The sequence below is a fragment of the Salminus brasiliensis genome, chromosome 5 (genome assembly GCF_030463535.1).
Source record: "Salminus brasiliensis chromosome 5, fSalBra1.hap2, whole genome shotgun sequence".
NCBI lineage: Eukaryota > Metazoa > Chordata > Actinopteri > Characiformes > Bryconidae > Salminus > Salminus brasiliensis.
Window position 1 is genome coordinate 43,089,324 of NC_132882.1, and position 15,519 is coordinate 43,104,842.

Here is a 15,519-nt window from a genome sequence, read left to right on the forward strand (position 1 = left end):
ACTCATGAAGGGCTCACATGGGTCCAGATGGGCATGGGTTTTGGGGTTCCTAAATGGGCCCCATCGTTACAGCCCACCTTAATCTCACATGGGTCCCATGTAGGTCTCCCAGATGGAGCCCATGTTGAACTCCTCCTGGTCCCATCACTGACCCTGGTGGGAGCCAGGTAAGCGTCTATACGTGGGGCCAACATGGAACCCATGGACAAAAGTTCTGGTTCCCAGTTGGGCTGCCCATACAAGCCCCACATGTATACTATCTGAGTCCTCACCAAAGCTTTGTCCCAAGAGTGCAATCAAATTGTCACAGCAATGTTCCTCTAAAATCTATTAGGAAGAAGAAACAGAAGAAATTTCAGAACAAGGTGTCCCAATACTTTTGTCCAAATCGTGTATGTGACAGGAGTTTAATTTACTTAATGCTGTTGAGAAAATTGGGGAGTGGGAGGGCTTAGCAGAAGTCTGTGTGCGCTGGTGCACCCTAGCGTGTCCCGAGCCGTCCACAGTCCAGAGAGCAGCGGTCTGTTGCTGCCGCAGAGTGGACGCTTGCATCACTTAGCATTTGGCCGTGTGCTGTGCTGCAGCCTGTATCCTATGGGGAGCTGCAATCTTTTTTTAATGACATTCATCCGTGTTTTGTTCCTCTTACTGTTTGGAAATGAGAGGATAGGAGCTGTGGCCCGCTGTGAAAATTGGCCCGGAGAAAGACCGAATTGCATCATCGCCGCATTGTTAGCTTCGTTTTTTTAAATCCTGGTCTTTTTTTTTATCTATTCCCCACCAACACCCACCATCACCCCCTCCCCCCCAATCCCCCCACCCACCCAGTGAGGACGTGCAGGCCGTGTCCTGAGGGCTGGACACTTCTGCAGGGGAAGTGCTACTTCTTCAGTGAAGATAAACTGGACTGGAAGCACAGTAAAGACAGCTGTGCGTCGATGGGCAGCCATTTAACCATCCTCCACACCCACCAGCAACATGTAAGAGTGTGTGTGTGTGTGTGTGTGTGTGTGTTTAAATACTATCAATAATATAATATACTGGATATTAATGTTATTATAAATTTATTCTGGATGTTAATGTTATTAGAACTTCATACTGGATATTAATGTTAATAAAGCTTCATACTGGATATTAATGTTATTATAAATTTATTCTGGATGTTAATGTTATTAGAGCTTCATACTGGATATTAATGCTATTAGAGCTTCATACTGGATATTAATGTTATTAGAACTTCATACCGGATATTAATGTTATTAGAGCTTCATACTGGATATAAATGTTATTAGAGCTTCATACTGGATATTAATGTTATTAGAGCTTCATACTGGATATGAATGTTATTAGAGCTTCATACTGGATATTAATGTTATTAGAGCTTCATACTGGATATTAATGCTATAAGAGCTTCATACTGGATATTAATGTTATTAGAGCTTCATACTGGATATTAATGCTATTAGAGCTTCATACTGGATATAAATGCTATTAGAGCTTCATACTGGATATTAATGTTATTAGAGCTTCATACTGGATATAAATGTTATTAGAGCTTCATACTGGATATTAATGCTATAAGAGCTTCATACTGGATATTAATGTTATTAGAGCTTCATACTGGATATTAATGTTATTAGAACTTCATACTGGATATTAATGTTATTAGAGCTTCATACTGGATATTAATGTTATTACAGCTTCATACTGATTATTAATGTTATTAGAGCTTCATACTGATTATTAATGTTATTAGAGCTTCATACTGGATATCAATGTTAAATTCATACTGGATGTCAATGTTAAATTCATACTGGATATTAATGTTATTAAAGCTTCATTCTGGATATTACTGTTATTACAACTTAATAATGGCTATTATTGTTATTGATGTTAATGATTATTGTTAATGATTTGAAATTAAATATGGTTATTTCAATTATTAGAAATTCATTCTGGATATTAATGTCATTATACATTCTGGATATTAACGGTATTGGAGCTTTATTCTATATATTAAATATATTAGAAATTCATACTGGATATTAATGTTATTGCAATGTCACTGTAGATGTGAAATGTTATTAGAAATTATTTCTAAATATTTATTTACTAGACTGTAATTCTAAATATGATGGTAATGAAATTGCGTTAATTGGATTGATTTTTAAGGAAACTATGGCTTTAATGTTGTTTTTGGATTCTCACACAGGATGATCTAGGGAAAACAGCTCGAACCTTGGGTGGGTTTGACTACCATTACTGGATCGGCCTGACGGACTCAGAAGAAGAGGGTGTGTGGAAATGGGTGGACAACACTGTGGTCAACAAAACGTAAGACCACACATACAGAAATACAAAGATACAAGCTACACTTTCAAATACACAAACCTGCTGATTCACTCAGTCCACCTTAACAAACCAAAGGTTCTTGGTGGTGGGATACATGCAGGGTGGTCCAAGACCAAATAGTACCCAAAAAAAACCCCAACATATTTTCACATTCCATAAACACTGAAGACCCGTGTAGGTTTGGGGACTGGTGGGTTTGGGGTTCGATTATAAATAAAATGGCTGTATTAATGTTGTAGTCATGGTAACTGCCTGGTTCCGTTCACCAATCCTGGAAAGAAATCTGAGTCGGTCAGTTTCACACCAAATTCTCACCAAACCCAATTATTTCCTCAGTCCGGACAATTCCCACCTGCTGGTTAAGACTCAGAGGAGAACTCCGGTACATCCGCCAACAGGCTCCCGCACGAGCTAGCAGCTTGCTAATGATGGGGGGGAGGGAGGGCCATCATACTCCTTTTTTCCTTTATAAGCTTTTCTAATCCAGGGTTGATTGCTCTTCATTGCTTGGTCTCGCTGTTGCCCCCTGTAGGTACTGGAGCGACTGGCACAAAGAGCCCAACAATCACCACTCGGGAGGACTTCATGGTGAAGACTGTGCTGTGCTGGAATCCCACTCTACGACCTGGTTCGACGTGCCCTGCGACTTCCTCTACAAGCGCATCTGCGAGATGGACGCTATTCATGTAGACTGAATCACTGTGCTGGATTTTCTCGGGGTGTGAACGGCTACGCGTTGAACACGGCTAATCCAAGCTGTTGACGTTTACCCAAAAACTAACCTGAAACCTGTGATCATTATAAATTTACTTAATGATGAATGTCCAAGAGAGGTCCAGCCTCAACCCAGACTCAAGGAAATCGTTACTGCATCGTTACTGCAGGGAAACAATGACTTAGCCTAGCCTAGCGTTAAAAATACTCACATGCTACGCTAGGGAAATCGTGTGATGTAAGAATGGCAGACGGTTTGTAGTACGACTGCAAATGCAAAAATACAAAATTCGTGACATTTAAAGCAGCTTTATGCGAAATTAGCAGCTTTTTTGCTAATTGACTCCGCTTGCAGTTAATTTACAGATCGTAAAGTAAAGCTTGAGAGGCCGCTAGCTAACACAACTTCACAGCAAGCGACATCAGCAACAGCATCTATTCCAAGTGCCGCTGTCCGAGTGTGTTACTTAGCGAGTTTGCCGTCGCCTCAAGATGTCCAGCTAGCGGCTAAAACGTCTGTGGAAGTGGGCTGCCTTAGCTTATGCTCAAAAACTAGCAAGTCAGCCGCTAGCCAATCAGTTATTACTCGCTGGTTCAACAGGAAGAAGCCAGGCTTAGCATCTGTTTAACATCCTTTTAGCTCTTTTAGCTCTCGCTAACAAGCGAAAGTCTGTTGCTCAGTTAGTTACTCGCTATTTTCTTTTCCTCGCTTCCTTCAACAGCGTCTTCATTGGTCTCGTCGCAGTCTGATGTCTAGGCTGAGCTAGCTAGCCTTTTCTCGAAGCTAGCAGACGACGCATTGGTGCTACTGCAAATCAGTGCCATTAAAATTATTGGAAAGATTTTGAAACTGATATTTTTAGAGCAAATTGCTACAAGGTGTCCCCTTAAATGAAATTCTCACTGTTTATTAAGTTTTTACGTTTTTAATTAGCCTCACACGCTCCATAGCGGTAATTTGCAGTGACGTTAGCCGACTTTTTACATTTATTATTATTTTTTTTTTAATAAAGCTTGTTTACTATTTTAAAATTGGGAGAATGTGTTTAACGGAAATGCTGACTTATCACACCCCAGTTTGATTGAGTTTAAAAAAAAAAAACTTTTTTAACTTTTATACCTTTTGCACTGTTTTTCCACAAATAAAGAAAATGATCTACTGAACTGAGCTGAGTTGACTTTGGCTCTTCTGTGGATTTCTGAGGATTCCAGCACTGGACGCACAGACCATGAGAAATATGGCATGGCTTTTTTTTCAGGTGATTTCAGGTGATTTAATAAAAAAAAAACATTAATATACAGAATAAACCAATAAAATATTTTGCAGTAGACAACCATTACAAAACTCAAATTACAAAAATGAAATTGAAAAATTAAATACAGAGGGCGCTATTTTAGCGATCTTTAGGCGAGCTGTCAACTGTGCACCTCACAGCTTGATTAAGGGGCGTGTCGGTGTGTCTTTGCTATCGTAACAACGGGAAAAGTTCGGTCAAACCCTCAATAGTCATGTACTAAGTCTCTTAATTAATCATGGGAGTGTTTTGGGCGTAACGTGCAGTAATTAACCAATTGTCGCTCGCCGCTCCCTTTAAGAGCCAGGTGCGGTCTGTCTGACCTTGGCGGATTGCTATTTCAGTGGGGGTGTACGAGCATTGGGCTGCACGTGCCTGTGTTGACAACTCACCGCCAAGATAGCAACGAATGTCGGACTGTTGCCGTCTGTCTAGGTTGTTTTCAGTCAGTGAAGCGCCTGTGTTTTCTCTTTTCATAAAATTTGCATTTTCGGCTAGCTGTTTGCTCAGTCGTCCTTAATATAGTTCAGATCAGCTAATGTCAGCTAACAGCAGTGGCGTAGGTCAAGTTAAGGTCTAGAAGGCTAAAGCTGTGTCCGGATATTCCATGTCCATTTAGTGTACGTTGTTTATACAGTGCACTGAAAATTCGGTACTACGTTTATGGACACACAACAAAATAGCATAACCCTAAATTAGTGCACTATATAGCGCATAGGCCGCAGTTTCAGACTCGGCTCATGGGTGCGTCCCAGTTGCGTACTAATTACTAAGACTAGCTAGTTTTTGAGTATTAAGTGTGTAGTATAGCTAAAGAAGGGTCTGAGTTGAGTATACCCTGATATCCAAGCTACGTACTCAGAACCGGTCAGGTTTTTAGTGTGGTCACCACGGACAGTGTTATCCCACAATGCAATACAAACAAATGCTCACGTCTGGAACAATTATTAGAAATAATGGCGGGTAGTGCGAAGCAATGCTGTGGCAACAGCGGGAAGAGAAACTGTTGTGACGTATATTTGCCATAGCAACGCCTAATCACCTCCTGTTAGTACAAAAAAACATACGTCCGTGTGTTAATATTTGGTGTACTAACCTGCCAAACTCGGGCTGTTAAGCTTAGTATATTATATATACCACCCAGCATTAGTGTGGAGTGCGGGAGTTGGGACACAGCCCAAGAAAACTTCAAGAGAAGTCAAGACCCTGGAGTGATGGAGCACTGTTCTACTGTGCAGCGACACCCGCACTAATATGACCTTCATGGAAGAGTCATGAGAGTCATCACACATTGGGACAAATGTTGCCTACATCCTCACTATAAAATTAAACAAGGCAACATTAAAATTGGCTGGATGCAGTTTGGAAACAAGTTGATTGATGAAGTTAAAAATATAACTTTTTGCTTTAGTGTCATTATTATAATAATAATATTGTTTTAAATATTTAAAAACGTTATTAACGTTATTCCTTTAGGAAATTAAAAATAATAATAATTAAAAAATTGCAAAAAACACTGCAGACAAGCGGCGGACTGGCTGCTTCAGCGCAGCCGATTGGGCGACGCTCCGCTTGTCCCCGCCTGTTCCTCCCTGTGTGTCCAATCAGAGAGGCCGTTGCTGTGTTGTCTCCCGTCAGCTTAGCGAGGACTCAGTGGGACTGCGGGGAGGAGAAGAGCGCTAGCTTAACTTATAAAGGTAAATATTTCTCCTTCGGGCTTTGAGTTAGAATAATCTGACAGTACTGGTAAACATGCTTAGGAGGTTCGTTTGACAGCACATGTCATAAATTCTGCGGTACAGGCCGTTAAATGCAAAGCCCGGTGCAAACAAACCCCAGGCCTAGTTGCGTCTCTTAGCTAGCAAGCTAAAGCTAAGAGTAGCAGCGCTATTAGATAGCTACCTAATTTTAAACTAGTCTTTAACTTTAACCTGACGAGGCGCATTAAAACACTTCAGCTGCTGCTCTTAGATTAAATACTGCTTACGGTTTAATATTCAGCACGAAACTGCAGTTGCTCTTTCCTGATTCGCCAGCTGCTTTTCGATTTGTCCGGTCCACCTTAAATGGGGCAGCGTTTGCGTTATAGTGGCTGAGCTGCCGAAGTGCTGCTGCTGCGCCATTTAAGGTGGAACGGAAAAGATAGGTTCACTGTTTAGATGAACGTGGAAATGAAACACAAGCCAGCGTTTATGCTGAGCCGTGGGTGATGGTGCAGATAAGGCATAATTGTTGAAAGTGAAAACGTACTTTATTGAGGAAATAATAATAATTAATAACTTGACTGCAAAGGTTGTAGCTAACTTAGCTAGAGAGAAGCAGGAGCCATGCCGTTAGCCTTGCAGTGCTAGCTAGCGTGATACCGGTCAATGACAGGCTCCATAAATGTTATAAATACGTGTGTGGTGTTTTTATGAGCAGTGGAAGCCTTTTATTAATGTATTAAATATTATTTTCGTGCTTTCTTGGAGCTGACAGCTTGCTTAGATAGATAGCTAGCTGTCTTACTTCAGCCAGTGCTAACGTCAGATGTTGGACGCCAGTGTTGGACGATGTATCGGCTGTGCCGGTTTACCGTGCGGTATTGACACACTGTGGAGGAGCTGCTGTCTTTCGATATTACTGATATGTTTAGTGAGATTATTAATACATACATATTAAGTAGGAATGCACAGCCATGCCTGTTGATGTTTAATGTAGTCATAAGGTGAAGGTCACTGTACTATATACAGCGAAATGTGTCCCATTTAACCCATCTGTGGTACTGAACACACACACACATATACCCAGAGCTGTGGGCAGCCAACTCCAGCGCCCGGAGAGAAAGGGTCAAGGGCCCTACAGTGGCAGCTTGCCAAGCCCGGGAATCGAACCCACAACCCTGTTCTCCACGCTCTAACCGCTGAGCCACCACTGCCCCACAAGCAGCAGCTATAACAATAAGGGGGCGTGTGTGTGTGTGTGTGTGTTATTACCAAATTTACCAAAGTACCTTCACTGGCTGCAGTGCCTCTCCAGAGACGCTATACGTCCAAAAGTTTGTGGACACCCCTTCTAGTGAATGCTTTCAGCTACTTTAAGTTGCACCCATTGCTGACACAGATGTCCAAATGCACATGCAGCTTGTTTAGTCCCTGTAGAAAAGTACTGCCAATAGAATAGCACCATGCTGCCTAATGCCATGTACGGAACAGAGGGGTATAACGCCCCCCAGCATTGAGCCGTGGAGCAGTGGAAGAACTCTCCAGTGTTCTCCGGAATATTTTTGGGATGCGTTGGGCATGATGAAGTGGGGTGGGGTGGTGATCTTGTCGCTGAAGTCAGATCAAATCCTCACAGCAATGCTCCAGCTCCAAAATCTAGTAGCAAGCCTTGCCTCTTCCCTGGACAGTAGAGGCAGTTACTCCAGCAAAAGCAGTCCATGCCGTGGACACAGCGAGATCCAAGCCAATGCAGTGAGATTTTTAGGTGAAAATCCAGTGTTCGTTAACAACGTTACCCTTGCACCTCCCTGCTAAACAAAAACAGCACAAATCATGATCCTAACTGATGGACTGCAGCTGGGGTCAGCGATCAATTATGTTCATTTGATTTTTCAATGAGCAATTCCTTTAATATTCTATAAACCAGTTTTTGCCGCAGCCTAAATGAACCCTCCCCCAATCCAGTTTTTCATTGCTGCACTTCTGGTGCCGACACCTGTCAAATAAACGCCTAATATATGGCCGTTGCTGAAAGCACTGTGCGCTTATTCTGAATGTTCTTGACAGCCTGGGTACATTTATTGTAAGATATTGCACCCTGTGAGCACAAATTTAATTAGAACATTTATCATGGAGAGAAGTCTATGTAGAAGTTAGATTTCTGTTGTAACACTTGGTCTAATCACCCTTTCATTTCCCTTAAATGTCTCTTTCTCTCCCTCTCTCTCTCTCTCTCTTTCAGATGGAGGTGGATCAGCTGCTGTCTCTATCAGGTCCAGCTTTGGCTCAAGCCATCAGTTCTCTGCTGGAGACTCCAGGACTTTACGTTTTCTCCGACATACTCGAGCTGCCCAATGTCCGAGAGGTACAACCGTGCACGCAGATACCACCTTAACGGCTTACCTTTAAAGCCCCTGGGATCTTTAGAAGCTCAGTTGTCTATCTAATGAAGTGATGATCTGGCTCCTCAGGGGGCCCCTAGTATAAATGTACATCAGGTATTTAAAGTATCGATCTAGAATGGGCGGTGAATGTGCGGTGCCAGAAGTGGGTCAGGTTAACGTCAGCATAGCCCTGACCGGTTACCAGGCTAACATGGCTCTGCCCTCTCTTCAAGTCTGAGCAACCTGGAGAGCTAAAGCTAATGGTGTTGTAGGAGATGTGTAAAGTAAAGTGCTTACCCTCCCAGTGTTGGGAGCATTGCTAGTGCTAGGGGGATGCTACGAGCAGGTGGGTTAATTGGCAAAAAAAAAAATAAATAAAAAGGATCCTAAGAACCCTCGTTTGATGCACAGGTTTTAGCCAATTTAAGATAAAATAAGATAAGATAATCCTTTATTAGTCCCACAGTGGGGAAATTCTCAGTGTCCCAGCAGAAAAGAGATAGCAAGACACTCAGATGCAGAAACGTAGATAAATTACCACTATATACACAATATAAATAATAGAAGTAAAAACTAACACTATTATTTACAGATTATTTACAGATAATTGCAAATGACTTATAATTGCACATGTGTTTAAGGGGGGGTATCTTTATTAAAGGTTCTTTATTGAACCAAAAATTGAAGCACTGTGTGGTTATCTGAGCTACGTTGTGCTGAAAATCCCAGGAGGTCATCGGCCTATACAGTCAAACTGCTGACCAACTCATTCTTTCAGTTATTTCATCAGCCAATCATGCAGCAGATTTGATAAAGTGCGTAAAATCATACAGAGACAGGTCAGCAGATTTAGGTAACGACTGTATAGGCCGCTGATCTACTGAGATTTTCAGCATGACGGCCTCTGAGCTTCACTCAGAATGGTGGATTAAAGAAAACACATGCGCTGATCCGGCGCTGGCGAGAATGGACAGTGGTCAACTCTATTCTATCTCTATTGACCTGACTGACTCTGTACAGTTGCAGCAAGCAGAAAAGCTTCTCTGAATGCACACCATCACATCCAACCTTAAGGAGGATGAGCTACAACAGCAGAAGACGGGTATTCCACTTCTGTCCGCCAAGAACAGAAAGCTGAGGCTGCAGTGGCTCCGCATGGGGCTCACCAACACTGGACAGTTGAAGACTGGACAAACGTAGCCTGGTCTCCATTTCTGCTGAAGATCATCTCGGTACAGAAGGTCGGGTCAGAATTTAACATCAGCAGCATGACTCAATGGACTCCACCTGCATTGTGTCAACAGTCCGGTCTGGTGGGGAATGTTTTCGTGGGACACTTGGGGCTTGTTAATACCAGTCAGCCACTGACCTTGTGTGTCCCTACACGACCACAGTTGACCCTGATCTTCTAACGGCTGCTTCAGCATCAAGATGGGGACAAATCTGAACCCACTAGGACAGCTTTGGGACGTGGTGGACCGGAGCTTCTCCGCAGGAATCATGTGATGCAGCGTGGACCAGAATCCAGCCCATGAGGAACTGAGAATGTTTCGAGAGCCAAGGAAGGTCCTGCTCAGGATTTTTTTTGTGATGTCAGCACTAAATTCTCTCAGGTGTTAATCAATAGTATGGACCAGGAAACTGTCGAGTCATTGTTTTCGTGCCAAGGAACTCGCTTTGATGAACATGAAGCTGAGCATTGCTGTTAATTACACCCAGAGGATTAGCACACGGCTACTGTGTGCTTATGTAGTCCCGCTAATCGATCGTTCCTCCTCTTTCAGATTTAAGGTGTCCCCAAACTTATGATGGGCACTGTTGTACTGAACATCTCCACCTCTCTCTCTCTCATTCCTCCCCAGTTGGAGACAGGCCCTCATGCACCCGTCTATCAGCTCCTCAATCTCTTCGCTTACGGAACCTACTCCGACTACAAAGGTAACCATGACAACACAGGTTGAGTAGATATCGCACCCCAGGGTGTTAGCTTCATCCGTTTTGCTCTGTCGCACCCGGGAGAGTGTGTCTTCTCGCACGCAGCCCATTGTCCAGCCTTCTCGAGGAGGTGCTAGCCGGTTGTCTGGTGGCTAACAGAGTGTCTGTGATGTCTGTGTGTTTGTTTTTTTTTTTGGTCTGTGCTCCTCAGAGAGGGCAGCCTCTCTCCCTGAGCTCACGCCGTCCCAGAGGAACAAGCTCCGCCACCTGTCAATCATCAGCCTGGCCTCCAACCTTAAGGTACTTTCCCAGTCCTGTTTTCTAGAGGGGTTCGAAAGCTCATGAACGAGGACAGCTTTTCTAGTTTCTGTAGAGCAGATACACATGAACCTATGGGCATCATGCCTAATGCCAGGGGTGTAAAGACCCCCAGGATTGAGCTTTTGGAGCAGTAGCGGAGAACTGTGTTCTCTGGTATGATGGATGGTGCTTCAGCCACCAATTCTTTCAGGAGGAGCTGTGAAGTTGGGGATAAGGTGGGCTAAAGCGCTTGTCCTTGAGTCCACTCAAATCCTTACAGCAGAATCTAGTAGAAAGCCGCCTTTTTCCCTGGACAGTAGAGACAGTTACTCCAACAAAAGCAGGATCAGCTCTTTTTAAACCCCCTAATTTCAGATGAAATGATGAATGAGCAGGTGTCTCAATACTTTTGTCCATATAGTGTATTCTGTCCGATTCTAGGCGGGATCAGTTGACCCCCTAGATAGCAGATCACCACAGTTGAACAGCCCTGCCAGACGTTTGGGGTCAGAAACTGCTCTCTGTTTATTGTCATGGTTATTAAAATGCATCATGTAGGCTTAAGAGTCCCCAAACTTTTGAGAAGCAGTGTTTATATCATAAGAATAAAATATTATTAATCACCAATGCTGTCATAAGGCTGTGCTAATAACTCTGGGCTAACAACCACAGTTACAGTCAGTGCAGGGGTCTCCTGTGCACTTGGAGTAGAATTGATTATTTATTTAGTTTATTTATTGTTATTATGATTATTATTGACCTGTAGTTGGATTTGTATCCCTCTTATTAAAAACTATGCTGTTACTTTGCTGTTGTGTTTTGTCTGTTCCAGCTTGTTGTTGATTGTCTGGTATGGATTTTTTGTGATATTAATTTCTCCACCATGCCACTTTCCCCTTCCCTGGCCCAGTGTCTGCCGTACTCCCTGCTGCTGCAGCAGTTGGAGCTGAAGAACGTGCGCGAGCTTGAGGATTTGCTCATCGAGGCCGTCTACTGCGACATCATCCACGGTAAGCTGGACCAGCGGAACCAGCAGGTGGAGGTGGACTTCAGCGTGGGCCGCGACCTCGGCCCCAACGAGCTGCCCAACATCGCCAACACGCTGCAGGAGTGGTGAGTAGTAACTGTAAAAGGTTTGAGTCCAGTATGAATCTAGTGAGTGTGTGTGTGGTTTTTACAGACTGACAGTAATAATTGTAAGTGATTTTAATCCAGTATGAATCTGCAGTGTGTAGTTTTTACAGTCTGAATTAAGTGGTTTTATATCCAGTATGAATCTGCAGTGTGTAGTTTTTACAGTCTGAATTAAGAATTAACTGGTTTTAATCCAGTATGAATCTGCAGTGTGTAGTTTTTACAGTCTGAATTAAGAATTAACTGGTTTTAATCCAGTATGAATCTGCAGTGTGTAGTTTTTACAGTCTGAATTAAGTGGTTTTAATCCAGTATGAATCTGCAGTGTGTAGTTTTAACAGTCTGAATTAAGTGGTTTTATATCCAGTATGAATCTGCAGTGTGTAGTTTTTACAGTCTGAATTAAGTGGTTTTAATCCAGTATGAATCTGCAGTGCAGTTTTTACAGTCTGAATTAAGTGGTTTTAATCCAGTATGAATCTGCAGTGTAGTTTTTACAGTCTGGATTAAGAATTGAGTGGTTTTAATCCAGTATGAATCTGCAGTGTAGTTTTTACAGTCTGGATTAAGAATTGAGTGGTTTTAATCCAGTATGAATCTGCAGTGTAGTTTTTACAGTCTGAATGAAGTGATTTTAATCCAGTATGAATCTGCAGTGTGTAGTTTTTACAGTCTGAATTAAGTGGTTTTAATCCAGTATGAATCTGCGGAGTGTAGTTTTTACAGTCTGAATAAACTGGTTTTAGTCCAGTATGAATCTGTAGTGATAATAGCAGTGATAATTGCTGAGTCTGCAGTGTGTACTCAAACATCCCATTAGAGCCCATCCTCCACGGCCTCCAGAGCCTGAAGAATGCATGTACAGCTCCAAACCTCCCCTTCCTCACACAGCAAATGTTGTGTCTTCTCCGTCAGGTGTGCGGGGTGCGAGGCGGTGCTGTGTGGAATTGAGGAGCAGGTGTCCAGAGCTAATCAGTACAGAGAGAGCCAGCTGAAGGTCAAAGTGCAAGTGGAGACCGAGGTCAGTGTGTGCAGACGTGAATGCTTTGGACAGTGGAGAATGTCGCTCCTTATAAAGCGACCGGGGGGGAAAAAGTCCCTAAACGGACACGATCATACAAAACTAGAGACTGCAGAAGTGGGCCGGAGCTCTAAACTTATTTTAAACATGTTCACCGTAGCCAGCTGACATTTGGCTGAATTAAAAACCAGCACCTTTGAGCAGCACGTTCCAGGCTCTGGCGAGGAACCCCAGCTGAGCCGTCCTCTCTGACTCAGTCTGCTCTTGATGTTTTTCCATGCTGCTTTCATTCTGTCCTTTCTCCTTCCTGTCGGCTGTCTCTTCTCACTCTGTCCTCTCCAACTGCTCTGGTTTAGGTGCCATTTGAGAGTGATTAGATGTTAGAATTCTGTTGAATTAGCTCCATCTGGTACGCAAAAGCCTTGTATCTCCAAAATGCCAACTTCACAGGAGGACGGGGGGAAAAAAAAATCATATCTTAAACTTAACTTATCACGTCTATTGGCCTATAAATCAAGCATATGAAAGCATATATATATATATATATAATTCATGAATTAATTAGTATATATTCATATACAGCATATAATTCATTAGTGGTGTCATTCTGAAAGGAGAGCGAGAGATGAGGGAGGGGTCAGAGAATGAGAGTTAAGTTATTTTATTAATTTAATTATGGATTTAATCCATATTTCGACATAAAGTGGAATCCACCCTCTGAGCTCCATTCTGCATCACGCTGCATACATCCTACGAGGAAAATTCACACTGTTGTTATTTTTTCACGACAGATCTAGATTATATAGGGAAGCTATATTTGCCGGTGCGGTACAGTATGGGTCGGTACAGTGGAAATAACACCAAATCGAGACCTCACAGGTTCGAAAGGGTTCTGTGCCATACTGCACCTCACCATAGAACAGCACCCTTAGTACATTCCTAATGCGCTAGCATTGCTTGAACCTCAAAGTTTGGCCCAAGGTTTTCTATTTTTTTGGGGGAAATGTTTGGCATCCTACATTTAAGTCAAAAGTTTGTGGACACATTTCTATTACCTAAAGGTATTGTATAAGCTTTTGGACCAACCATCTTTTGGCACCCTACATTTTGGTCAGAAGTTTGTGGACACAGCTAGATTAGCCAGAAATATTGGAAGAGCTTTCGTCTGAGCAGATTCTGCAGGAACTGCCCTCTCTACTTTTTTATTTCCCATTTTTATATTCAAACTTTTTTGATATTTTGCATTGCAAGCACTGGCATTTCCTTCAGGAAATGCATATCTAGTTTTCGATTAATTACCCATCCCTAATTTGATCTTCATATGGACAAATATTGAGAATCTGCTTAGTAAACACACTGCTGCTGGACTTTATATTCAGCTCAGACTCGACAAAACCGTGCCGAGACAGAGCTTTAGGCTGTTCTGTCCTGTTTATTCATTTAAGAGGATATCCATATTGTGAGAGTCACGTCTCTGGTCTTCTCTTTTAATCTTCCATTGAAAATCATTGTGGTACGGGAAACACAACAGCCAATATCGGAGGGAAGCTGCATTTCAAAGCCCTAGGATGGAAGCTTTTTGCTGAAGGCACGAGAGCTTTGATCCATTTCAGCTGGTCAGATGCATTTCTCCCTAAAGCAGCGGTAAAATACTCGATAAACAGTTATTTCACTGATTCACTTTAGCTTTTTATCCCCCCTTGTCTGGCTAATTTATTTCCCCCAACTAATTACATGTCGTGTAGCGATGCAGCCTCGTGCTTTAATCCTCTCGTATTTACGGCGTTGGTTTTATTCGCCCGTAACCTACAATAATGTTGTCAGAAATGCACATCACGACTGTGAAGACACCAACGGAAGCAGCTGCACTGCTTATTCTAGTTTAGCAAGTCCGTTGTGGAGCTCTGCCTGCTCTGCTGTAATCTTCAGAACATTTGGGGGAAATTGTGCCGCAGCTTCTTTTGCAGATGAAGTTTTTTGACCGCCAAGATTTAGACATCCATTGGTAAAGCCTGTGTTGGCTGGGGTTGCACTGTGTTTGAAATGCTCTTCGCTTCCGTAGCACCGAGTAAACCGGCTTGGGAACGTTTGTTTTTCTGAAGCCAGCTGACTTTAAATCCTGCGCCGAACATGGCTTATTATTAAGGCTGGGCAATAAGGGAAAAGCGTCTAAATAAGCCAACCTAAATCTGAGTAAACACATTGTTTTATATGAATTCCTCACTCATATCTCTTCTAATGAAAATGAAGACTGGCGTAGCCAAGCAAGTTTGTATGAATTTCAAAACAAAAAGGTGTAATGAAGAACAGAAAAGACAGAAGTCTGGGACCTTATGAGAGCCCATTTCTGCTCCTAATAAACCCCCTTATAGTTTAATTCAGGAGGAAATTTTATTTTAATAACATAAGTTTAGGGAAACTTATTAGAACTAATAAACATATTTAGGTGTGTTTAAGGTGACAGGAACTACGGAAAACAATCAGGCTATAAATCACTGTGGAGTGTGTGTGTGTGACAGGACTCAGATGTTGAGAATAGTGCAGAACAGTTCAGTGAGCGTCTCGTCGGATGTGTGGAAAATGGGTTGCAAAGCAGATACAGTTAATGATTGGCTAAAGGGAGTTGATCGCATTTGGACGTGCCAAAGACCCTGAAGTAAGTACAATTCTGAAGACTGGGA

The 15,519-nt window shown here is 42.6% G+C and overlaps 2 protein-coding genes across 4 annotated transcripts in view; both read left to right on the plus strand.

The window, feature by feature from the left end:
• cldc1 (C-type lectin domain containing 1) overlaps positions 1–4,234 on the plus strand; it is a 7,177-nt gene extending 2,943 nt beyond the window's left edge. For both annotated transcript variants that reach the window (XM_072680493.1, XM_072680494.1), the window contains exons 4-6: positions 829–980; positions 2,213–2,334; positions 2,885–4,234. In XM_072680493.1, the coding sequence (XP_072536594.1) occupies positions 829–980; positions 2,213–2,334; positions 2,885–3,047 (437 nt within the window). In that variant the 3' untranslated portion in view covers positions 3,048–4,234. The remainder of the gene's footprint in view (positions 1–828; positions 981–2,212; positions 2,335–2,884) is intronic.
• A 4,109-nt stretch (positions 4,235–8,343) lies between these two features.
• Positions 8,344–15,519, plus strand: part of ddr1 (discoidin domain receptor tyrosine kinase 1) — a 171,403-nt gene continuing 164,227 nt past the window's right edge. For both annotated transcript variants that reach the window (XM_072680525.1, XM_072680526.1), the window contains exons 1-3: positions 8,344–8,429; positions 10,311–10,386; positions 10,595–10,683. In XM_072680525.1, the coding sequence (XP_072536626.1) occupies positions 8,419–8,429; positions 10,311–10,386; positions 10,595–10,683 (176 nt within the window). In that variant the 5' untranslated portion in view covers positions 8,344–8,418. The remainder of the gene's footprint in view (positions 8,430–10,310; positions 10,387–10,594; positions 10,684–15,519) is intronic.